We start from the raw sequence: 24,824 nt of genomic DNA on the forward strand, positions 1-24,824 counted from the left end.
ATCTCTTTGAATCTTTGGCTTTCACTCGGGATAGCAGTATCACCAGCGAATCTTATCACTGATATCATTTCACCCCGAATTTTAATCACACTCTTGAACCTTTCCTTTATTTCCGTCATTCATTATTCGCAGTACAGATAGAGCAATAGGAATGAAAGATTGAGTACCCGTCTTACACCATCTGTAATAAGAGCAGTTCCTTGTTGGTTTTCTAGTCTTATGACTCCAAAAAATGTTCAAATGTATGTGAAATCTTACGGGACTTAACTGCTAAGGTCATCAGTCCCTAAGCTTACACACTACTTAACCTAAATAATCCTAAGGACAAACACAGAAACCCATGCCCGAGGGAGGACTCGAACCTCCGCCGGGACCAGCCGCACAGTCCATGACTGCAGCGCCCTAGACCGCTCGGCTCATCCCGCGCGGCTCTTATGGCTCCCTCTTGGTTCTTGTACATATTGTATATCACCTGTTTTCCCATATTTTTCTCATAATTTCGAACATCTTGTACTGTTTTACATTGTCGAACGAACACTCTAGGTCGAAAAATCCTATGAGCATTAAGGATAAGATAGAATTTTTTTTTTTCCTTTTTTAGCATGAGAATTATACATTTTGGATAGCTTCAAGGTTTCACGACTTGATAATCACTACTTATGGGAGCAGTTTTTGCTTTTTATCACAACAAACATCATTCAATGCAAAGTAATCCGTCGCTCTCATTGGAACGTTCGTTAAAGATTATACTACAAAAGAAAGTGCTTCCCTTAGAATATCTGAAAAGTGGCACGGGTTCATTTAGTAAGCTTCAAGTCACACAAGGTGCATTGTTACTGGTGGTAGAATTTAATTGTTCCAGCGCTTGGAGAAAAGTATGTGGGAACTCGTGCGTACGGATATAACAACAGGACCAGCAGCAGAGGGAAGCTGAATGCATAACGGCCCTCAGAACGACGTACGACGAGTGCTGGTCATTGTTCCGGAACGACACAATGTGGGTAGGACCAAATTCTGATTCAGGAGCCTCGCCGAATCCGGAAGTCGACGTCCCGCCAGGACCCAGCAGGCGCCATCTGGCGGCGCGCCGAGGAAGCGGACCGAACAATCGTGCAATTTGTCCCCTCTGGTGGCGAGGTCTGCCCCTTCCCCCTCCCTCCCGCCGCACCCGCAACTGCACAATGAGGCCCACGCAGCCGACAAACACCACTCGCCCCGAGTTTAATTGATGAGTTATTAGCACCCCTCCCAGGCCGGCGAGTAATTTCTTAAATGGTGGCCCTTCGCTCCGTTAGCCGTTTTCTCTGCTTCACGGGAATCTCTGTACACTCATCATCTCACCAGTCATCTCTCTCTCTCTCTCTCTCTCTCTCTCTCTCTCTTTCTGACTTTCTCTTTCTCTGTTTCTCCCCCAATCCCTTCTCTTTCCCTTTTTTACCATCAACAGCGTCTAATTTTTTTCCTTTCTCCTCTTCCTCGTCCTTTTTTGTATTTGCCACTTTCTGGTTGGGCAGCTATATATATTTCCGCCTTTGCTTCCTCTCGCTCGTTACAACATCGTGCCGCTCTATTAATATGCTTAAGCGTCTACTGAATGGCTCCGCTTTCCACAGAGACTGCTCCTTTCGCTTCCATCTTTCAAGAGATTTTTGACCAGTGCCGCCAAGACCGCGGGTTAAGATAAACGCTGCTCAAGTGGTTCTCTCGGTGGGAGATGGACTGGAGAATTCTTTGTGTATTACAGCCGCTGTTCGCTAATAAAAGCCGTTTCATCGTAGCTGCTGATCCGTGATCATATTAATTTTACCTCGTCGTATTTTTTTCGTCTCAGCTCTGTCATTTATTCCTTCTGAGGGACAAAAAAAAAAAAAAAAAAAAAACTGAGAAAGAAACGTCCTATTACTTGCTTGCAGAAAGGTATTGAGTTCGGTGTATAAAGACGCTTCATTAAATTTTCAGGTTCTTAGAATTAAACACTTAATTTGTCTCTTTGGTATATTATTTTGCTACAAAAATGTTCGAGCAGAAAAACTCAAGCGGTTCATGATGAAAATTAAAGGCACAGAAAAACGCATCAGTATGTATGGTGGGCCACACGAGATATTTCTGATGTTAACATTCTACATCTACATCTACTCCGCAAGCCAACGTAAGGTGCGTGGCGGAGGGTACACTTATCTTCGTGGCCCTTACGCGCGATGTATGTTGGCGGATGCAGAATTGTTCGTCAGTCAACTTAAAATCACAGTTCTCTAAATTTCCTCAATAGTCTTTCGTGAAAAGAACACCTCCTTCCTTCCAGGGATTCTTATTTGAGTCACCGAAGCATCTCCGTAACACTTAAGTTTTGTTCCCATGAACCGGTAACAAACGTAGTAGTCCTCATCCGAACTGATTCGATGTCTTCCTTCAATCAGAAATCGCACGGCTCCAAAACAGTCGAGTAGAACTCGAGAATAGGTCGCACCAGCGTTCTATATGAAGTCTCCTTTCACTTTTTTCCTAAAATTCTCCCAATAAATAGAAGTCGACCATTTGCCTTCCCCACTACAGTCTTCACACGTTTTCTTATGGTACAGCATGCAACTGCGTCCCCCGTATAGACCAGAGAAGCGGACCTATCTAGTATGTTGGAATGCAACTGTTTTATTCTATGACATACCGCCTTTAGCGATGTTTTGTTCTGACGGACGACAAATGTTGGAAACAAAGTTCCGATCTCTACAATTCTAATACTTTAGTTATACGTTCGCCTGAAGATGTGGCTTTTAGTGACACGATATCGGTAGTGATTCAATAACAAAGGGCTAAATGCAACAGAAGTGGCTTATTAATACCCCGAAGAGCAATGGAAACAATGTTGTGTTCATTTTCGAGGATCATCGCTTTAATGTTTGTTAAAACCAATGCCAACAAAAACTTCAAAGAGCCTAAGCATTGCGTTATGTATTAATATTACAGAACATATGTATATGTTGCGCAAAAGGGGTCACTTGTTTGAAACCCGGTAATTGTCCCCCGTTGCGAAGTAGAAGTTTTAAATTCAGCTCAAAGGTGCCGGAAACGTTGCTCTGTAACGCTTGAAGTGTGTGGCATCCTGCAGCGCTACCCTCTGGCTCGACATCGCTTCAAAAAGCAAGGGTTCGACACATGCAAATAAGAGGATAGAGCTCGGAAGTTGTTGTGAGCTGTAATGTAGGTAAATTACGACACATTTGCCCCAAATTTCATCACAATTCTGACTAACGCCACTGTGGACGTGTCATATGATATTTACACACATTCTCCCCTTCGTCTGACACCTCAGCGACACCTAGAGTTCAAATCACGCGGTGGTCTTATGAGTGGCCGAGGAAAATATTTCAAAATCACCCCCCTCAGAACCGACACGAAAAGGCCTCACGAGATGTCATAAAGGGCATCAATAAAATCATCCCTTCCCTATGGGGTATGCCGACCGCTTGGCGCCACAGCACCAAAGAACTCCAGCCTTGGAGGGCAGCAGTTCATATACATACAGGTACTTTCGCTATCCTTCCGCAAAAGGGCGAGCTTCTAACCCAGAATCCGTGGCCGCCTACGGATATTCAGTGGACATAAGGGTCGCTGGCACTGCTCGCTCAGGGCCACTTAGTGCTAGCTCAGGCACTCCTATCGAGTGAGGTAAGCCTTGCAGGGGCGTCGCAGCACTCCGACATTCTGATACGAGACGAATAAAATGTGTTTTATCTGCATCTACGCGATTACTCTGCTATTCACAATAAAGTGCCTGGCAGAGGGGTCAATGAACCACCTTCATGCTGTCTCTCTACCGTTCCACTCTCGAACGGCACGCGAGAAAAACGAGCACTTAAATTTTTCCGTGCGAGCCCTGATTTCTCTTATTTTACCGTGATGATCATTTCTCCCTATGTAGGTGGGTGCCAGCAGAATGTTTTCGCAATCGGAGGAGAAAAATGGTGATTGAAATTTCATGAGAAGATCCCGTCTCAACGAAAAACGCCTGTGTTTTAATGATTGCCACTCCAATTCACGTATCATGTCTGTGACACTATCTCCCCTATTTCGCGATAATACAAAACGACCTGCCCTTCTTTGTACTTTTTCGATGCCATCCGTCAGTCCCACCTGATGAGGATCCCACACCGCACAGCAGTACTCCAGAATAGGGCGGACAAGCGTAATGTAAGCAGTCTCTTTGGTAGACCTGTTGCACCTTCTAAGTGTTCTGCCAGTGAATCGCAGTCTTTGGTTTGCTCTACCCACAATATTATCTATATGATCGTTCCAATTTAGGTTATTTATAATTATTATCCCTATGTATTTAGTTGAATTTACAGCCCTCAGATTTGTGTGACTTATCGCGTAATCGAAATTTAGCTGATTTCTTTTAGTACTCATGTGAATAACGTCCCACTTTCCTTTATTCAAGGTCAAATGCCACTTTTCGCACTACACAGATATCTCATCTAAATCATTTTGCAAGTCGTTTTGATCATCTGATGACGTTACAAGACGGTAAATGACAGCATCGTCTGCAAACAATCTAAGACGGCTACTCAGATTGTCTCCAATGTCGTTAACATAGATCAGGAACAATAGAGGGCCTATAACACTTCCTTGGGGAACACCGGATGTTAATTCTGTTTTACTCGATGACTTTCCATCTACTACTACGAACTGTGACCTTTCTAACAGGAAATCACGAATCCAGTCGCACAACTGCGGCGATACTCCGTAGGCACGCAGTTTGATTAGAAGACGCTTGCGAGGAACGGTGTCGAAAGCCTTCTGGAAATCTAAAAATGTGGAATCAATTTGGCATCCCCTGTCGATAGCACTTATTACTTCGTGAGTATAAACAGCTAGTTGTGTTTCACAAGTACGATATTTTCTGAATCCGTGCTGATTATATGTCAATAAATCGTTTTCTTCGAGGTACGTCATAATGTACGAATACAGTATATGTTCTAAAACCCTACTCCAAATCGACGTTAGTGACATAGGCCTGTAATTCAGAGGATTATTCCTACTTCCCTTTTTGGGTATTGGTGTGACTTGAGCAATTTTCCAGTCTTCAGGTACGTATCTTTCTGTGAGCGAGTGGTTGTATATAACTGCTAAATATGGAGATATTTTATCAGCATACTCTGAGAGGAACCTGACTGGTATACAGTCTGGACCGGAGGCCTTGCCTTTATTAAGTGATTTAAGCTGCTTTGTTACACCGAGGACATCTACTTCTATGTTTCAAATCAAATGCAGCGGAGTTTCCTACTCCTCGTCCACAACCCGTGGACATCTACCTCTCAGCGGCCCCACGCACCCTGGGTCGCTACTCATGGAATCTCAGGTCACTGCCCCCAACAGCGTAATATGAGTTCTGCCCTCATCGGCTTGCATGCAAGGCGCGAAGCATGTCTGCATGACGTCGAAGCCGTACTCGACCACTGACACGGTGTAACGCCATACGCGATTCATCCTAACAAGTGACACAGTTCCATTGATCCACATTCGAATTTCGTTGATCTCGTACTCAGTATAATTGGAACTGAAAAAATGAGAAAACGTGGAGTCCGTTACTGCCGAGCTCCAAGTTCAGTAATGTGCACCGAACAGTGTGCTCCGAAAAACTTGTGCCTCCACAGACTTTATACATTATCCCTAGATCTGCCGCAGATAGCCGCCTATCCTGCTGTAGTGATTGGTGAAACCGTCGACCTGAAAATTCTGTGATGAGGTTTGGCGGTCCAACAGCATGTCTTATTGATTCACCACACTTCAGCCGCTTTCCAGAGATTTTCACACAGATGTTCCACAGATGCTCACAACAGCAACAGGCGAACAGTCGACCAGTTCACGATTTCCGAGTTCCTCGTACTCAAGAGCCGGGCCACAGCACTCTACGCTTCGCCAAGTCAAGTATGTCAGCAGATTTCGCCATTTGCACCACCTGTCGTCCCTGCTCTGCTTGTTATATACTTTCTCTAACATGTAATGTAAGAGCAGTGTCACCAGTTGGCGTTCAGTCTTGCGACGAGATGTATTCATATTGTTTTAGCTCATCATTGTTCTACTATTATCGGTATTCCATCTCTGCTTGTTGAAGAATGGTAGCAAGGCCTCTTTTGTTTGCAGTGATCTTTCTGTCTTTAAACTAAAGATGATTCACAGTGGGAACTATCTGGCACGACAGAAGATCCAGAGAGATAGTGAAAGCGTAAAAGCAGATCCACGGTGGTTAATGTGATGAGCTTACAACATACAAGAACAAAAGCCAGATACAATATAATGCTTTAAACAGATGGTAGTTTCTAGAAGAATGCTCAGATGATCATTTATGGTGGGATGTTGTTGTTGCGGTCTTCAGTTCAAAGACTGGTTTGGTGCTGCTCTAATGGCTCTGAGCACTATGGGACTCAACATCTGAGGTCATCAGTCCCCTAGAACTTTGAACTACTTAAACCTAACTAACCTAAAGACATCACCCACATCTATTCCCGAGGCCGGATTCGAACCTGCGACCGTAGTGGTCGCGCGTTCCACACTGAATCGCCTAGAACCGCTCGGCCACACCGGCCGGCCGATGCTGCTCTCCACGGTATTCTATCCTGTGCAAGCCTCTTCATCTCCGAGTAACTACTGCGACCTATATCCTCTTGAATCTGCTTACTGTATTCACCTATTTGCCTCCCTCTACAGTTTTTACCCCCATGCTTCCCTCCAGCAATAAACTGGTGATACTTTGATGCCCCAGAAAATGTCCTACCAACCGATCCCTTCTCCTCGTCAGGTTGTGCCACAAATATCTCTTCTCCCCAATTCTGTTCAATACCTTCTCACTTGTTACGTGATCTACCCATCTAATCTTGAGTATTCTTCCGTAGCACCACATTTTAAACGTTGTTATTCTCTTCTTTTATAAACTGTTTATTGTCCAAGTTTGATTTTTATACATGGTTACAATTTATGCAAATACTGTCAGAAAGGACTTCCCGATACTTAAATCTATATTCGATGTTAACAAATTTTTCTTTTTCAGAAATGCTTTTATTGCCAATGTCAGTCTACATTTTATATCCTCCCTATTTCGACCGTCATCAGTTACTTTGCTTCGCAAATAGCAAAACTCATCTACTACTATAAGTGTCCCGTTTCCTAATCTAATTCCCTCAGCATCACCTGATTTAATTCGACTGCATTTCATTATTCTCGTTTTGCTTTTGTTGATCTTCGTCTTATATCCTCTTTTTAAGATACTGTCCATTTCGTTCAACTGTTCTTCCAAGTCATTTGTTGGGTAAAACATATTCAATTATTCTAGGTTGAGACGAAATTTTTCATCTTAAAAAGATTTGTGGTTGTAGTGATTGTTTTTGTTTTACTATGACATAAAGACGAACAACTGGGGAACACGAAGGAAATTTTGTAAACAAATGGCTCTGAGCACTATGGGACTCAACTGCTGAGGTCATTAGTCCCCTAGAACTTAGAACTAGTTAAACCTAACTAACCTAAGGACATCACAAACATCCATGCCCGAGGCAGGATTCGAACCTGCGACCGTAGCGGCCTTGCGGTTCCAGACTGCAGCGCCTTTAGCCGCACGGCCACTTCGGCCGGCTTTTGTAAACAGTAGGACTCTTCGTGGATGTACGGCCTGTCTCAAAATCGTCTCGAAAAATGTCTACGGGTGGTAGATCACGTCATGATGAATTATTTCTGTCAGAGACAAAACGTTCGCTCACGCTTCCCATAGAACGTAGGCGTCCTTCAGTATTCGCCTGCCCTGTTTCCACGAGATTTCACATAACTAGCAAGGTCTACTAGGTATTCCACATACTGCCCGCCCCAGTAAAATGACGGAGTGATTTTTAACAGGAAAACAATAAGAATGATAGTCTCTAAGCGGAGAAAGCTTAGCAGCGAGCTAGCATCTTCAGTTGTGCTCGGCCTACCGCCCTTCTCGCAGAGCAGATGTCTGGATGGTAGACAGCACACTTTCCAAACAAACACGGCAGTGTGCCTACGCTCTGCCGCCTTTCTAGGGCATAGCTATTCTTAAAAGAAGCCTAGCGTCGTCGAAAAGCGACGGCCAACGTTTTATCTGTAAAAAAAGTAGTGCCCCAAGACGTGACCCATCACACCTAGACGTTTGTCATGAAGACTTTGTAACACTCTGTATATAAATGTTGTAAACAACAGCACTCGCGTGTGTATGTGTGTGTGTTTCTTTTTTTTATATGACCTGAAATAGCAGAGGAATTATTACCATGAAACAGTGAAGTTCACAGTTGTGAAGCTACAAGTAGCGTAGTTCTTTAATGCAGTTCGAGCAGAATAAAGTTCATTAATAACTAAATCTCTTTAAGTTGTTTGAAAGAAGAGGTATAAAAGACGCTAATATCCAAGAGTTTCTGTATCATTGAAAAATACATCCCTCATTCGCATTGACAATGAAATGTTTACAAATATGCGTGTATTATTTTCCATATCTTTCATGTAAAGACTATTCATGTTGCGTCAAATTCGATTCTTTGACTGTAGTTCAGCGTCCAGCTACGTGAATTCTCTACTCTGGAAGTGATTACATGAATCCAAGGATGAAAATTTAATTTCGCCATTGAATTTACTCCCATTTAAAACACATGTACTTGCTTCCACACGCTCTCAATTCCATTCTGTATATAAGATACATTACTTATATGACTATAAAAACTATAAAAGGATAAATAAATCTTTAGTACCGTATTGTATTCTTCTGCGGGGAAAGTAAGATACCGAAGCGTTTGAGACGTTGTGTTGCAGAACATTGAACAGTTAGTGGGTTCATAAGAAATGAGGAGGTTCTATGCAGAGGTTACTGCCATGGAAAATTGGAGAGACTTTTTAAAAAGAAAATGACTTGTTGGCAGAAGAAATACATGGAAAACATTAAACACTGACTGTAAGAAAGGATGGAATTATGAAACAAGTGTTACAGATATCGGGCAGTAGATTAAGTTGTGTACAAGGCCGCTGAAGAGGACAAAACGTGTCAGGGAACACAGACAATGGTATTTTTCCGTAAATAATTATGGACGCTGGTTGTAATTGCTACTCCCATTTGAGTGTACAGGGTGTTACAAAAAGGTACGGCCAAACTTTCAGGAAACATTCCTCACACACAAATAAAGAAAAGATGTTATGTGGACATGTGTCCGGAAACGCTTAATTTCCATATTAGAGCTCATTTTAGTTTCGTCAGTATGTACTGTACTTCCTCGATTCACCGCCAGTTGGCCCAACTGAAGGAAGGCAATGTTGACTTCGGTGCTTGTGTTGACACGCGACTCATTGTTCTACAGTACTAGCATCAGGCACATCAATACGTAGCATCAACAGGTTAGTGATCATTACGAACGTGGTTTTCCAGTCAGTGCAATGTTTACAAATGCGGAGTTGGCAGATGCCCATTTGATGTCAGGATTAGCACGGGGCAATAGCCGTGGCGCGGTAGTTTGTATCGAGACAGATTTCCAGAACGAAGGTGTCCCGATAGGAATACGTTCGAAGCAATTGATCGGCGTCGTAGGGAGCACGGAACATTCCAGCCTATGACTTGCGACTGGGGAAGACCTAGAACGACGAGGACACCTGCAATGGACGAGGCAATTCTTCGTGCAATTGACGATAACCCTAATGTCAGCGTCAGAGAAGTTGCTGCTGTACAAGGTAACGTTGACCACGTCACTGTATGGAGAGTGCTACGGGAGAACCAGTTGTTTCCGTACCATGTACAGCGTGTGCAGGCACTATCATTAACTGATTGGCCTCCACGGGTACACTTCTGCAAATGGTTCATCCAACAATGTGTCAATCCTCATTTCAGTGCAAATGTTCTCTTTACGGATGAGGCTTCATTCCAACGTGATCAAATTGTAAATTTTCACAATCAACATGTGTGGGCTGACGAGAATCCGCACGCAATTATGCAATCACGTCATCAACACAGATTTTCTGTGAACGTTTGAGCAGGCATTGTTTGTGATGTCTTGATTGGGCCTCATGCTCTTCCACCTACGCTCAATGCAACACGTTAACATGATTTCATACGGGATAATCTACCTGTGCTGCTAGAACATGTCTCTTTACAAGTACGACACAACATGTGGTTCATGCACGATGGAGCTCCTGCACATTTCAGTCGATGTGTTCGTACGCTTCTCAACAACAGATTCGGTGACCGATGGATTGGTAGAGGCGGACCAATTCTATGGCCTTCACGCTCTCCTGACCGCAACCCTCTTGACTTTCATTTATGGGGGCATTTGAAAGCTCTTCTCTACGCAATCCTGGTATCACATGTAGAGACTCTTCGTGCTCGTATTGTGGACGGTTGCGATACAATACGCCATTCTCCAGGGCTGCATCAGCGCATCAGGAATTCCATGCGACGGAGGGTGAATGCATGTATCCTCGCTAACGGAGGACATTTTGAACATTTCCTGTAACAAAGTGTTTGGAGTGACGCTGGTACGCTCTGTTGCTGTGTGTTTCCATTCCATGATTAATGTGATTTGAAGAGAAGTAATAAAATGAGCTCTAACATGGAAAGTAAGCGTTTACGGACACATGTCCACATAACATATTTTCTTTCTTTGTGTGTGAGGAATGTTTCCTGAAAGTTTGACCGTGCCTTTTTGTAACACCCTGTATGCAGGGTGAATCAGGAGGAAAGTTATGTATTTTGACGGGTGATAGCATTGCACTGATTCTGAACAATAACCTTGATGGTGACATATGCCCTATTCCCAATGGATTCCGAGATAAAAAACATTTAATGTACATTTCTATTTATTTTTGGTAATATTCATTGTCATTGTTTACAACGTACCACATTAATATAGAGGAAATATAGAGGAAGTTGAGACGAACATTTGATACACGACGCTTGCGGTCTATCAAATCGGAAAACCACCTCAACCTGGCCTACAAAAAGCACCTAAGCTACAGCGCACGCGCGTCGCGCGAGATTTGCTTTATTCCCGTGATAACTCCGCGCAAACTGTTAGTCCTGGACAAAAAATTAATAGGACATTTACGTAGCAAATTTAATTTAGTTTAATTATGTACTGAGACACATTTTCGTTGGCGTGTGTGGTTTTCGAGTTATTAAATGAAAACGTACAAAAGTGACATTAAACGTAATCTACCTCGTAAGCCATTCGCAATAGGGCGTATGTCCATATGAAGTATTCTGTTCAGAATCACTAATATTATCGCTTCTGAAAGCTTGTACCTGTCCTCCTGACTCACCCCGTATATTGTTGAAGGAGAGGAAATCATACCGGATGAAAATAAATCAGAAGAACAAAAACGAGCCCTCAAAATAAAATATAACAAAATGATGACTTGCATTTAATAAAAGTCTGCCTTCCGAAGACAGAACACGCCCGGGAACATAATATATACACCTAGCAGTAATCAACAGATACATGAAAACACCATAAGAACAACACATTACTGTGCCTACCACGATGTAGGAAAAACGTTGGCAGTCAAAACAATTTCCAGTCGTTTCTGAATGCATTCATAATGTCTTGTATCGTTTTAAAGGGAATCTTACATCATTACTCCCACAAAACAGTGGCCAGATCAGGTAACGATGGTGTAGGTGAACAGAGATTACGTACCCTTCTGTCCAAAGTAGGTCACTAAGGCTCAAAAATATTGAAATCTAGTGACTGCATTGGTAAGAGGAGATTTGACAGTTTACCCTCGTGCTCAAAAAGCGGAGACCCTGTCGTCTTGGAACACAGACCCTCCTTTGAGCAAGAAACGTGGTGCCATGAAATGGATCTGATCAACCAAAATTTTCATACAATCCTTGACAGTAATGCGACAGTGCAGAGTAACTATGAGGCCCATGGAATCACAATATGGCTGTCCAAATTATCTTTGAACCCCCGACATGTTTGGGACTCGTCTGTAAGTTATGAAACAACGATCATCTGACTAAACGGCTTTCTCCCGTTGCTCCATAGTCCAAGTTTTGTGACATTTGTTTCAATAATCGGTGCTTTTCGAATTCTAGCTCGCCCTGTAATTCCCCGCTTATGGAGCACCTTTTGTGTTGTTTTGGTGGTGACAGGGATCGCGTTTACGACAGTTTTGCTGCTGCTGTCCTCTTACTTTTCGTCGCGATCCTCTGCAATGACCGTCTGCCACGACCACTTAACCCATAACTTCGCCCGCGTTGTGACTTAGATTATGCGGTATAAACCATCGATACATTGTTTCTTGGAACACCGAACACTTCGGCTACCTTGGCTATGGAATCACCCACCACACGAGCACCAAAATCTTTCCCACATTCGAATACATACAGCTCCGACATTTTGCATTCTCAGCTACGTAGAACACTGTTCTGACCGCGACTGAGACTTACAAACTTATTGAGAACGCTGCACAGGTGCCATTCGTGGTCAAATACAACAGCGCAAGCAGCAGGTTTGGCTAGCATCGGCGTTTACGTTGAAGCATACAGTTCTCATGGTATTTCCATAATTTTGTCCAACCCCTGCACAATTACACTTTGAATTCATCTTCCATAGGTCGGAGGAAACAAATGTCACATCACCTCTTCTAATCTGTTGGCATGTGTAGACTTTTATTCAGACTCTTTTTGTTTATGTTGTAAGAGGCTATTGACACACATCAAAAAACTTTTTGCATCATTCCAGAACTCCTGAAGATGGACGTTGACTGTGGATATTGTATCACAGACACAGTCTCTTTGACTGTTCAGAGATGTCACTAAACCCGCCCAAAGATGTAAACAACCATGCATGAGCAGCGCCTATTAGAAGGGGGGGGATCCGACAGCCGATCAGTTCCAGTCATTCCAGTTGGAAGGAGGTACACGGCTCGTGTTGTCTGTAGTTCAACCATGCCTAGACGGTCTATACCGCAGTTCGATCACGCCCACATTGTTTCTTTGTGCCAGGAAGAGCTCTCAACAAGGGAAGTGTCAAGGCTGTTAAGAGTGAACCTAAGCGATGTGTTCGGACATGGAGGAGATACAGAGAGACAGGAACTGTCGATGACGTGCATCGCTCAGGCCGCCCAAGGGCTACTACTGCAGTGGATGACCGCTGACTGCGGATTATGGCTCGGAGGAACCCTGACAGCAATGCCACCATGTCGAATAATGATACTCGTGCAGACACAGGGCTCGTGTTACGACTCAAAGTGTGCGCAATAGGCTGCATGGTGCGCAACTTCACTCCCTAGGTCCATAGTGAGGTCCATCTTTGCAACCACGACACCATGCAGCGCGGTACAGATGGGACCAACAGCATGCCGAATGGACCGCTCAGGATTGGCGTGACATTCTCTTCACCAATGAGTGTCGCATATGCCTTCAACCAGACAATCGTCAGAGACGTCTTTGAAGGCAACCCAGTCAGGCTGAACGCCTTAGACACACTGGCCAGCGAGTGCAACAAGTTCCCTGCTGTTTTGGGGTGGAATTACGTGGGTCAGACGAACGCCGCTGGTGGACATGGAAGGCCTCATCATGGCTCTACGATCCCTGAATGTCATCCTCCGATCGACAGTGCAACCATATCGGCAGCATATAGGCGAGGCATTCGTCTTCATGGACGACAATTCACGTCCCAATGGTGCACATCTTGTGAATGCCTTCCTTCAGGATAACGACATCTTTCGACTAGAGTGGTCAACATGTTCTCCAGATATGAACCCTATCGAACACACCTGGGATATATTGAAAAGGGCTGTTTATGGACGACGTGACCCACCAACCACTCTGAGGGATCTACGCCGAATCGCCGTTGAGGAGTGGGAGAATCTGGAACAACAGTGCCTTGCGGATAGTATGCCATGTGAATACAGGCATGCATCAGTGCAAGAGGACGTGCTACTGGATATTAGTGGTAGCGGTGTGTACAGTAATCTGGGCCACGACCTCTGAAGGTCTTTGTGTATGGTGGTACAACATGCAGTGTGTGGTTTTCATGAGCAATAAAAAGGTCTGAAATGGTGTTTATGTTGATCTCTATTCCAATTTTCTGTACAGGTTCCGAAACACTCGGAACCGAGGTGATGCAAAACTTTTTCTGATGTGTGCAATAGTGGTGTAAATGTGCTGTCTACGAGTACGTACAACATAAACTGAGTAACAGGCCTGAGTGAGTCAGCGCCAGAAGCGCTGTACTTACGTTCTTATTGTGTCGCTTGATCTGGCGGCTACCCTTCCACCAGGTTATGATGGCCTCAGGTCGCGACCCTGAAGACTTGCATTCGACCTCGTACCTACGGTCTGCAGACACAGCTTTCTCCCTCGTCAGTATGTTCACCGAAACTGGCTTAACTGAAACAGACAATGAAAAGATTCCTATGTTAGCATGGTACACACATGAACTATGAGTACACGCTTAGAATGAATTTCTGGAATAACGCCGGACGGAAGTTGCGAGACACTTGGCTCTATTGGTAAGTATCCTTTGGTACACCAAGCAACTTTTTATGGTCTTCTAATTTGCTATACATTTTGAATGCCGTCTTCCGTTAATATCTGGGGTGACAAAAGGGAGACGATTTTAATGAGCGTCTGAACAGTTGACCTAAAAAGAAAATGTTAAAGATAGGGGCGCAACGTGATGCAGTGACTCACTGTCATACTTTTGACTGAGAGTGATATTCCGGATACTGATTACCGTTAATCTTTGAAAATTCAGTTCACTTGCAGGGCTGTTTAGTCAAAAATAAGCTTATACTTTTTTTCTATTTTAGCTGGTATGCCATTCTTCTTGTAAAATGTTATTATAAGTTGTACCGCGAAAAATGTGTCTCTTGGTCGATAACAATAATTTCATACTTTCAAAAATAAAATTGTTAATGGTGAGGACTCTTCGCAAGTAGCGTACTTTTGCTTTTTTCGAAGGTTTTTTATTTTCTTGTAGTACATTATTTGAGATTCAGGTCGTTTTTATTTACTATTTACTTCGAAACTCTGAAGTACGGGGAAATAAAGACAAATAATAAATTCTATGACGCCGGAAAGAAATAGAATAGTGCATTCGCCAGCAATATGATAAAAGGATTGTATTAATTCACATTATATTTCTGTAAATGTGACGTCAAGCAGTAATGAAGCACGGAAACCGAAAGATCACTTGTAAAGTCGATAGAGACTCGTCTACGCCGTAAACGAACTGATTACTGACCAATGAGTGAGAAAAGGGGATTGTACGAAATCTACTGAACTGTTTCACGAAAATCCAATAAATGTGGAAGAACCTATCTCAAATAATGAGAAATTCATCTTCCCCCTAAGGCTTAAAGCTTTGAAGGCTGCTATTGGACAAATATAAGTACAGTATATTTGAAAAAGATAACGAATTTCTTGTAATAAGTAACCAATGTACCTCAAACATAGCGTTTGTAATATTGTTTCGGTATCATTGTTTGCGACATAACACTTTATACTTTTAGAAAGTGACAGAATCTAGTTTTACCGTAACTACTCGATCATAACGTTCTTCAGCTTCCAAACGCAGAAGGACCAGTCCTGTCACTAAGAATGCACTGAGATTTAGTAAGTACATGAATTGTGGTGGGCAAATGTAATTACTGTAACAAAAGAGAGAACGCTTCATCTCCTTCCAGATTCTAATTAGTTAGTTTGCCAATGGCTGGTTTTTTTTTTTTTTTTTTTTTTTTTTTTTTTTTTTTAGCTTATCACGCTCTACAGAGGACGATAAAGCACGTGAAAGAACCACAGAGAATTTTTTTTGAGTTCGTCAGCCACCACTGACATAGTCAGTCTTGTGTTTACATGGAATTAAATACTTTTTCTGCTCACGAATTTCTTTCATGGCTCAAGAGAACTGATTCAACTTCGATTCAATAACAAGGAAACTTTGTCTTTGAATGGAGAAGAATTATAAGGAGTCCTTCTACCGTTATTAATACCTCGCCTTCAGCTCCCGGCTACGTCCTTTCTCGCTCAGGGCCAGATATTCTTTTCCCTTCTTTTAAATCCAGATACGAGGCGGCATGCTGCTGCTGCTTTAATCAATAGCTGAGAAAAATCTCTTTTGTCTTAAAATTCGGCGCACGTATGTTTCCAAAACACGAAAGACAATATTTCCTTTTCTATTAGACCGTCTGCATTTTATTAACTGTTATCAAATATGGTATAAGAATGTTCTCATTGCGAAAGCAACCTTACACAGATCTTGATGTGCCTTTATCCATGTAGTCACTCCTGGTTGTTAGATGTGTTTAAATGGTTAATCATCTGCTGTTCAGATTACTTATTTTTGTTTTTGTTTCTCATAAGACGACAATATTTTATTTAAAACTTCTGATTAATAAACTCCTAAGTACTGCTAGTTTTGAACAATAAATTAATTGATACGTATAGAGAAGTGTGTAAAATAACTAATGCTGAGGACTATAATAGGAGCGCTCATTTTAAATGTGCTGCGTGTCAGAAGGGTGACGGTAGTCCAGCGCAAGGACAGAGCATAAGCACGGCTCCTGACGTGAGATACAATCAATATGTGGTGAATTTACCTGCCACCGAGATAAGACACATACGTAAGCACGCACGGCAAGAAAGGGATGTCATGTAGAGAATGCTCACAGGAAAACAACATCCTGTGTAAAAATCTTGAAAATATACATTTGAATGCTTGAAGTATACTTGTCTATATAATAACCTGTAAATAGTATGCTTTAGTACACTAAATACGCCTATGGTAAGCTAACATACACCCACAAGCGACAAACGTCAGCAAACCGCAGCATGTAAGCAACGTTGACAGGATATGCCAGCTGCTAGTAAAGCCGACCGACAGGCTACAACAGGGAGACCGACAAGCTCACACACTGATGCACAAACAAATCGCCAACATTACCCTACACTGTGTGTCTGATAAATGACCTGTCGGACACAAAACGATGATGAACCTAACTGTTCTTACAGGTATGCTGACGCTGACAGAGAAATCAACACCTGCACCCAGCGGCAGCCGCCGAGTAACAGCACCACAACGTCTAAGGTATCAACCTTCATATACCCACTACTAATGAAGCCTACCGTTACATGACCTGTCTCAGGCAGCAAGAAAACCGCTACTGCTCTTACAACCCGACTCAACCATCGCAGCGGTTTTAATGCCTTGGCTCTCACCTTGGCACTTTTTCCCCTCTGCCCTTCCTACCACTACCCTTTGTTCGACTTTCGCCCAACTTATCTCTAGATGAGCGCGTATTAATGGTTACTCTTAACCAGACGTACGCAAACATCGCAGTACCCACATCCTGCGAGACCTTGCAGAGATGGCAGTAGACCTTTTGTGTTGGCCATCATGCCGGTGTGTGCATGGAGGGGCTCCACCTCTACACTAAACGGTTTTAATATCGTAAGCAACAAACAATTTTACAACTAGACAAATTAAGGCAGAAAACGCAGCTCGCCTCAGAAGCACGTATTTTGAAATCAGCACAGTGTAGATACATTCATTACGTTAACAGGTGAAAGTTAATAGAAATTCGTGCATCAAGAAAAAGAGCCATGCGCGAAACATACAACTTCCACCATCTTACGATAGATCTTATCGAGAACCCGATAAAATTCCGGTCCACGATGAGGCCGAAGGCTTCTATTCAGTCACTCGCTGGGGCTAATCTGGTGCGACAACATAAGTCAGCAAAAGAAAGTTTTAAATTTCGCGTTTAATAATCGTTCTCAGAGGAGGATCGTACAGACATACCATCGCGTGACCGTCGCACAGATGGTGATGGGCATGCCTGGCGTTGAGAAGCAGCTGAGAGAGTTGGCAACAAATAAGTCACCAGGTCCGGATGTAATCCCAGTTCGGGTTTACAAAGAGTGCACTATGGCAATGGCTCCTTTTTCGTGAACCTCTGCCCCGGCGCAAGGCCTCAAGCGCAAGTGACCCCTGTGTATAGGAAGAGGCAAATGTATGGACACACATAATAAGAAGTCGCTGTTCTTAACATCGATTTGCTGCAGAAATCTTGAGCATGCTCTAAATTCCAATATATTAAGTTTCCTTTGGACAGAAAAGCTTCTGTTCATAAATCAGCTCGGATTTACAAGGAATCGCTCGTGGGAAACTCGGCTTGCGTTTTCCGCACACCTGGATGAAATGCATCAGGCAGATTCATTATTCCTAAATTTCCGGAAAGCGTTTGACAGGCCAGCTGCAGACTGTTGGCGAAGGTCCGAGAACAGATATGTGAGCGGCTCGAAGACTTCTTAAGTAACAAAACCCACACGTTGTCTTTGACGGAGAGTGTTCATCGGAGACAAGGGTACCGTCAAGAGTGCTCCACAAAAGTTTTAAGGAAACACTCTTGTTCTCTATATACATAAACAATCTGACGTACTGAGTGAGCATCAATGTGTGACTATTCGCTGATGACTCTGTAGCGTAAGAGAGGGTGTCGTAATCGAGTAACTGTAGGAGGACACAAAATCACTTGGACAGAAATTTTATCACGTGTGATGAATGTTGGCTTGCTCTAATTGTGGAAAAATTTGCAGATGTCTAGGAGAAATAATCTTATAACGTTCCAATACAGGATTAGAGGTGTGCTCCTTGACGGAGTCACATCGGTTGAATACCTAGGCGTAAAGTTGCACAGCGATATGAAACGGGACGAGCATGTAATTGCGGCAGAAAAGTTGGCGAATAATCGACTTCGGTTTATTGGGATAATTATAGGAATGTGAGCTAATCTATGAAAGTGAACGCGCATAGTCCACTAGTGCGACATATTTTTAAGCACTGCTCGAGTATTCGGGATCCCCGCCAGATCGGATAAAAGGAAGACTTCGAAGCAAGTCAGAGGCGCGCTTCCATATTTGTACCGGTAGTTCGCAGCATCATTAATTACTGAAACGCTATGTGATCTCAAACGGGAATCCTTAGGAGTAAAACAAGGTTCTGTTGAAGAAAATGCAAAGAACAGGCACTTGCTGCTGACTGCAAAAAAGTTTGCACTGGCGCCAAAGTACATTTCACGAAAGGACCGCAAGGACAAGATAGGATAACTTATGTCCCGTACTGAGGCACATAGACAATTGTTTTCCCGTGGCTCTATTACCGAGTGGAACAAGAAAGAGAGTGGTTAGTAGTGATACAAGATACAGTGCGTCACGCACCATGTGGAATCTTGTAGACTATGTATAAACATAGGTCTTAGCGATTTTATAGTCCTTTTGTTTTTTGTTGTTTTACAGTTTTTGATAGTAAATCCAAATTCATTGAAATCAGATATTAATAAAGGATTTTCCCAATGAATATATTCCATGGTCAGAGGGCACTGGGTGTAAGGTCGTCTATAGATGATTCGGAATAACTGGTCTCTTTTATTGTAAGTGATAAACATGCTGTATGAGCCCACTTTACCTAACCGTTTCGAAAGCATTCCAGTGGTAATGCCTGTTCTCACAAGACATTCGCGAGGGATAGCGAACAGGATCATTCACTTTCATAGCGTGTATGGAATTTACAAAGTGGTTCCTTCAAAAAATAAAAATAAAAAAAGAAGCTCCCGTGAACATACGAACATTTGGGCTGCATTTACTGGAAACACTCTTCAAGATCTGTAATTGAAACAGCTACCATCACTACCTCCCCCCCCCCCCCCCCCCCCATGAACCATGGACCTTGCCGTTGGTGGGGAGGGGAGGCTTGCGTGCCTCAGCGATACATATAGTCGTACCGTAGGTACAACCACAACGGAGGGGTATCTGTTGAGAGGCCAGACAAACGTGTGGTTCCTGAAGAGGGGCAGCAGCCTTTTCAGAAGTTGCAAGGGCAACAGTCTGGATGATTGACTGATCTGGCTTAGTAAAAATAACCAAAACGGCCTCGCTGTGCTGGTACTGCGAACGGCTGAAAGCAAGGGGAAACTACGGCCGTAATTTTTCCCGAGAGCATGCAGCTTTACTGTATGATTATATGATGATGGCGTCCTCTTGGGTAAAATATTCCGGAGGTAAAATAGTCCCCCATTCGGATCTCCGGGCGGGGACTACTCAAGAGGACATTGTTATCAGGAGAAAGAAAACTGGCGTTCTACGGATCGGAGCGTGGAATGTCAGATCCCTTAATCGGGCAGGTAGGTTAGAAAATTTAAAAATGGAAATGGATAGGTTAAAGTTAGAGATAGTGGGAATTAGTGAAGTTCGGTGGCAGGAGGAACAAGACTTCTGGTCAGGTGACTAAAGGGTTATAAACACAAAGTCAAATAGGGGTAATGCAGGAGTAGGTTTAATAATGAATAGGAAAATAGGAATTCGGGTAAGCTACCACAAACAGCATAGTGAACGCATTGTTGTGGCCAAGATAGATACGAAGCCCACACCTACTACAGTAGTACAAGTTTATATGCCAACTAGTTCTGCAGATGACGAAGAAATTGCAGAAACGTTTGATGAAATAGAAGAAATTATTCAGATAGTGAAGGGAGACGAATATATAATAGTCATGGGTGACTGGAATTCGAGTGCAGGAAAAGGGACGGAAGGAAACGTAGTAGGTGAATATGGATTGGGGCTAAGAAATAAAAGAGGAAGCCGCCTGGTAGAATTTTGCACAGAGCACAACTTAATCATAGCTAACACGTGGTTTAAGAATCATGATAGAAGGTTGTGTACATGGAAGAACCCTGGAGATACTAAAAGGTATCAGATAGATTATATAATGGTAAGACAGAGATTTAGGAACCAGGTTTTAAATTGTAAGACATTTCCAGGGGCCGATGTGGACTCTGACCACAATCTATTGGTTATGAACTGTAGATTAAAACTGAAGAAACTGCAAAAAGGCGGGCATTTAAGGAGATGGGATCTGGATAAATTGAAAGAACCAGAGGTTGTACAGAGTTTCACGGAGAGCATAATGGAACAATTGACAGGAATGGGGGAAAGCAATACAGTAGAAGAAGAATGGGTAGCTTTGAGGGATGAAGTAGTGAAGGCAGCAGAGGACCAAGTAGGTAAAAAGACGAGGGCTAGTAGAAATCCTTGGGTAACAGAAGAAATATTGAATTTAATTGATGAAAGGAGAAAATATAAAAATGCAGTAAATGAAGCAGGCAAAAAGGAATACAACGGCTCAAAAATGAGATCGACAGGAAGTGCAAAATGGCTAAGCAGGGATGGCTAGAGGACAAATGTAAGGATGTAGAGGCTTATCTCGCTAGGGGTAAGATAGATACTGCCTACAGGAAAATTAAAGAGACCTTTGGAGATAAGAGAACCACTTGTATGAACATCAAGAGCTCAGATGGAAACCCAGTTCTAAGCAAAGAAGGGAAAGCAGAAAGGTGGAAGGAGCATATAGAGGGTTTATACAAGGGCGACGTACTTTAGGACAATATTATGGAAATGGAAGAGGATGTAGGTGAAGATGAAATGGGAGATACGATACAGCGTGAAGAGTTTGACAGAGCACTGAAAGACCTGAGTCGAAACTAGGCCCCCGGAGTAGACAACATCCCATTGGAACTACTGACGGCCTTGGGAGAGCCAGTCCTGACAAAACTCTACCATCTGGTGAGATGTATGAAACAGGCGAAATACCCTCAGACTTCAAGAAGAATATAATAATTCCAATCCCAAAGAAAGCAGGTGTTGACAGATGTGAAAATTACCGAACAATCAGTTTAATAAGCCACAGCTGCAAAATACTAACACGAGTTCTTTACAGACGAATGGAAAGACTAGTAGAAGCCGACCTCGGGGAAGATCAGTTTGGATTCCGTAGAAATACTGGAACATGTGAGGCAATACTGACCTTACGACTTATCTTAGAAGAAAGATTAAGGAAAGGCAAACCTACGTTTCTAGCATTTGTAGACTTAGAGAAAGCTTTTGACAATGTTGACTGGAATACTCTCTTTCAAATTCTAAAGGTGGCAGGGGTAAAATACAGGGAGCGAAAGGCTATTTACAATTTGTACAGAAACCAGATGACAGTTATAAGAGTCGAGGGACATGAAAGGGAAGCAGTGGTTGGGAAGGGAGTGAGTCAGGGTTGTAGCCTCTCCCCGATGTTATTCAATCTGTATATTGAGCAAGCAGTAAAGGTAACAAAAGAAAAATTCGGAGTAGGTATTAAAATCCATGGGGAGGAAATAAAAACTTTGAGGTTCGCCGATGACATTGTAATTCTGTCAGAGACAGCAAAGCACTTGGAAGAGCAGCTGAACGGAATGGATGGTGTCTTGAAGGGAGGATATAAGATGAACTTCAACAAAAGCAAAACGAGGATAATGGAATGTAGTCGAATTAAGTCGGGTGATGTTCAGGGTACTAGATTAGGTAATGAGACACTTAAAGTAGTAAAGGAGATTTGCTATTTGGGGAGCAAAATAACTGATGATGGTCGAAGTAGAGACGATATAAAATGTAGACTGGCAATGGCAAGGACAGCGTTTCTGAAGAAGAGAAATTTGTTAACATCGGGTATAGATTTAAGTGTCAGGAAGTCATTTCTGAAAGTATTCGTATGGAGTGTAGCCATGTATGAAAGTGAAACATGGACAGTAAATAGTTTGGACAAGAAGAGAATAGAAGCTTTCGAAATGTGGTGCTACAGAAGAATGCTGAAGATTAGATGGGTAGATCACATAACTAATGAGGAAGTATTGAATAGGATTGGGGAGAAGAGAAGTTTGTGGCACAACTTGACCAGAAGAAGGGATCGGTTGGTAGGACATGTTCTGAGGCATCAAGGGATCACCAATTTAGTATTGGAGGGCAGCGTGGAGGGTAAAAATCGTAGGGGGAGACCAAGAGATGAATACACTAAGCAGATTCAGAAGGATGTAGGTTGCAGTAGGTACTGGGAGATGAAGAAGCTTGCACAGGATAGAGTAACATGGAGAGCTGCATCGGGCCAGTCTCGGGACTGAAGACCACAACAACAACCATCACTACCATCAGTTGCCTGCCGGTGTGGCCGAGCGGTTCTAGGCGCTTCAGTCTGGAACCGCGCGACCGCTACGGTCGCAGGTTCGAATCCTGCCTCGGCCATGGATGTGTGTGATATCCTTCTCCCATAGTGCTCAGAGCCATTTTTGATCTACCATCAGTTCTAGTATACTTCACTTATGGAGGCGCTGAACAGAATATCTTTTTCTGTGAACAGAAACATCCGTTTCGTTTAATGAGATTCAGAATAGACTACTATTTTTTTTTAAAGAGGAAGACACCATTTAACACATGCAATGCGGGTGAGACCGGTGTCTGAACCAATGCGACAACTCGCTTCTTGGTGGAGACTGGTGTGCAGATGACATCTCCTCAGAATTATGGAGCAGTAACACCATACGATGAGAAAGGAAACCGGTCGATCAGTAAATAGTTAATACCGATGGTAGTAACTCATTAACAGTTTGAACTTGATAGTATCAAGTGTTTTCTTCGTTAATATCAAATTGGTCTTATATTTACGAACGAACAGAAAGAAAACTTAATATTTTAGAAAATCTTATATCTGCTTCGTTAACAATACTTCTTGCGGAACGTTAGAAATTAATAATATGCCTATGAGAAGAAAACTACAGCCTTGGCATAATATCAATAAAAACATATTTTTACGCAACCATGTTAAAATAAAAACGTAAATTTAAAATTTATTCTTTGTAAAATGTAAGTAGTACAACTCTACATTGAATCAAAAAGTAAGTTGTAATAATATAGTCCTATTTAAACGTGATTATCTGGCGTGTAAAACTGCCTTACTTTCGTTTCATCAAAAAGTCATTTGAGTCAGGTATGACTGTATCAATATATTTCAACCATGTATTTTTCAAACGTATCTCTCTCTCTCATCGTCGCCTATCCCTCAATGTCCCCACTCTCTCTCCCTCTCCCTCTCTCTCTCCCTCTCTCTCTCTCTCTTGTTGTAACGCCACAATGTTTTGTAACGCACACACAGATTGTTAGGAAGGGGCGAAAGCGTCTTCGAAACAAAAATATTCTGGTCTATAATTAGTAACTGGCCAACGGCCTTGACGCAGTGGTAATATCGGTTCCCGTCAGATCACCAAAGTTAAGCGCTGTCGGGCTGGGCTAGCGCTTGCATGGGTGACCATCCGGTCTGTCTAGCGCTGTTGGCAAGGGGGGTACACGCAGCCCTTGTGAGACAAACTGAGGAGCTACTTGATTGAGAAGTAGCGGCTCCGGTCTCGTAAACTGACATACGGTCGGGAGAGCGGTGTGCTGACCACATTCTCTTCATACCCGTATCCAGTGACGCCTCTAGGCTGAGGATGACACGGCGGCCGGTCAGTACTCTTGGGCCTTCCTGAATGAGTTTAGTTTTTAGTTTTATAAATAGTAATTTGGCATATTTAGCATTATGCTCCTGTAACTTTACTCCACAAGTCACGATGTGTGGGGTAGTGTGACTAATGCGTGCGCTGGATACAACACTAGGAAAGTAAGGAGAAATACAGTTCTAAATGGTGATGAGATTAATGCAAGCATTGAATACAACACTAGAAAAAAAATGAGAAATACATTTCAAAATGTAGAACAGAAGAGAGAAGCGTATAATTGAATGATTAATATGGGCTCTGATTTCCTTTGAAAGCCCTCCCTAGAATACAGAATAACGTTTAGCCTGAGAGCTGTAGGATAAACAAAATGTGAAACACTATCCACTGTTCAACTCATCTTCCAAGTATTTTGCCGTATGTGAGAGAAATACTATGTCACTACGTCATCGGCAAACCTCAAAGCTTTAATTTCTTCTCCTTGAACT

At 42.8% G+C, this 24,824-nt stretch overlaps 1 protein-coding gene across 4 annotated transcripts in view; it reads right to left on the reverse strand.

Annotated features, from left to right (window-relative positions):
* LOC124612849 (neural cell adhesion molecule 2) overlaps positions 1-24,824 on the reverse strand; it is a 609,158-nt gene that overhangs the window by 282,822 nt on the left and 301,512 nt on the right. For all 4 annotated transcript variants that reach the window (XR_006979578.1, XR_006979577.1, XM_047141276.1 and 1 more), the window contains exon 5: positions 14,226-14,377. Coding sequence is in view for 2 of the 4 variants with exons in the window: in XM_047141276.1 (XP_046997232.1) it covers positions 14,226-14,377 (152 nt within the window). In the remaining 2 variants the exon portion in view is untranslated. The remainder of the gene's footprint in view (positions 1-14,225; positions 14,378-24,824) is intronic.

The sequence above is a fragment of the Schistocerca americana genome, chromosome 4, assembly GCF_021461395.2.
Source record: "Schistocerca americana isolate TAMUIC-IGC-003095 chromosome 4, iqSchAmer2.1, whole genome shotgun sequence".
Lineage (NCBI taxonomy): Eukaryota > Metazoa > Arthropoda > Insecta > Orthoptera > Acrididae > Schistocerca > Schistocerca americana.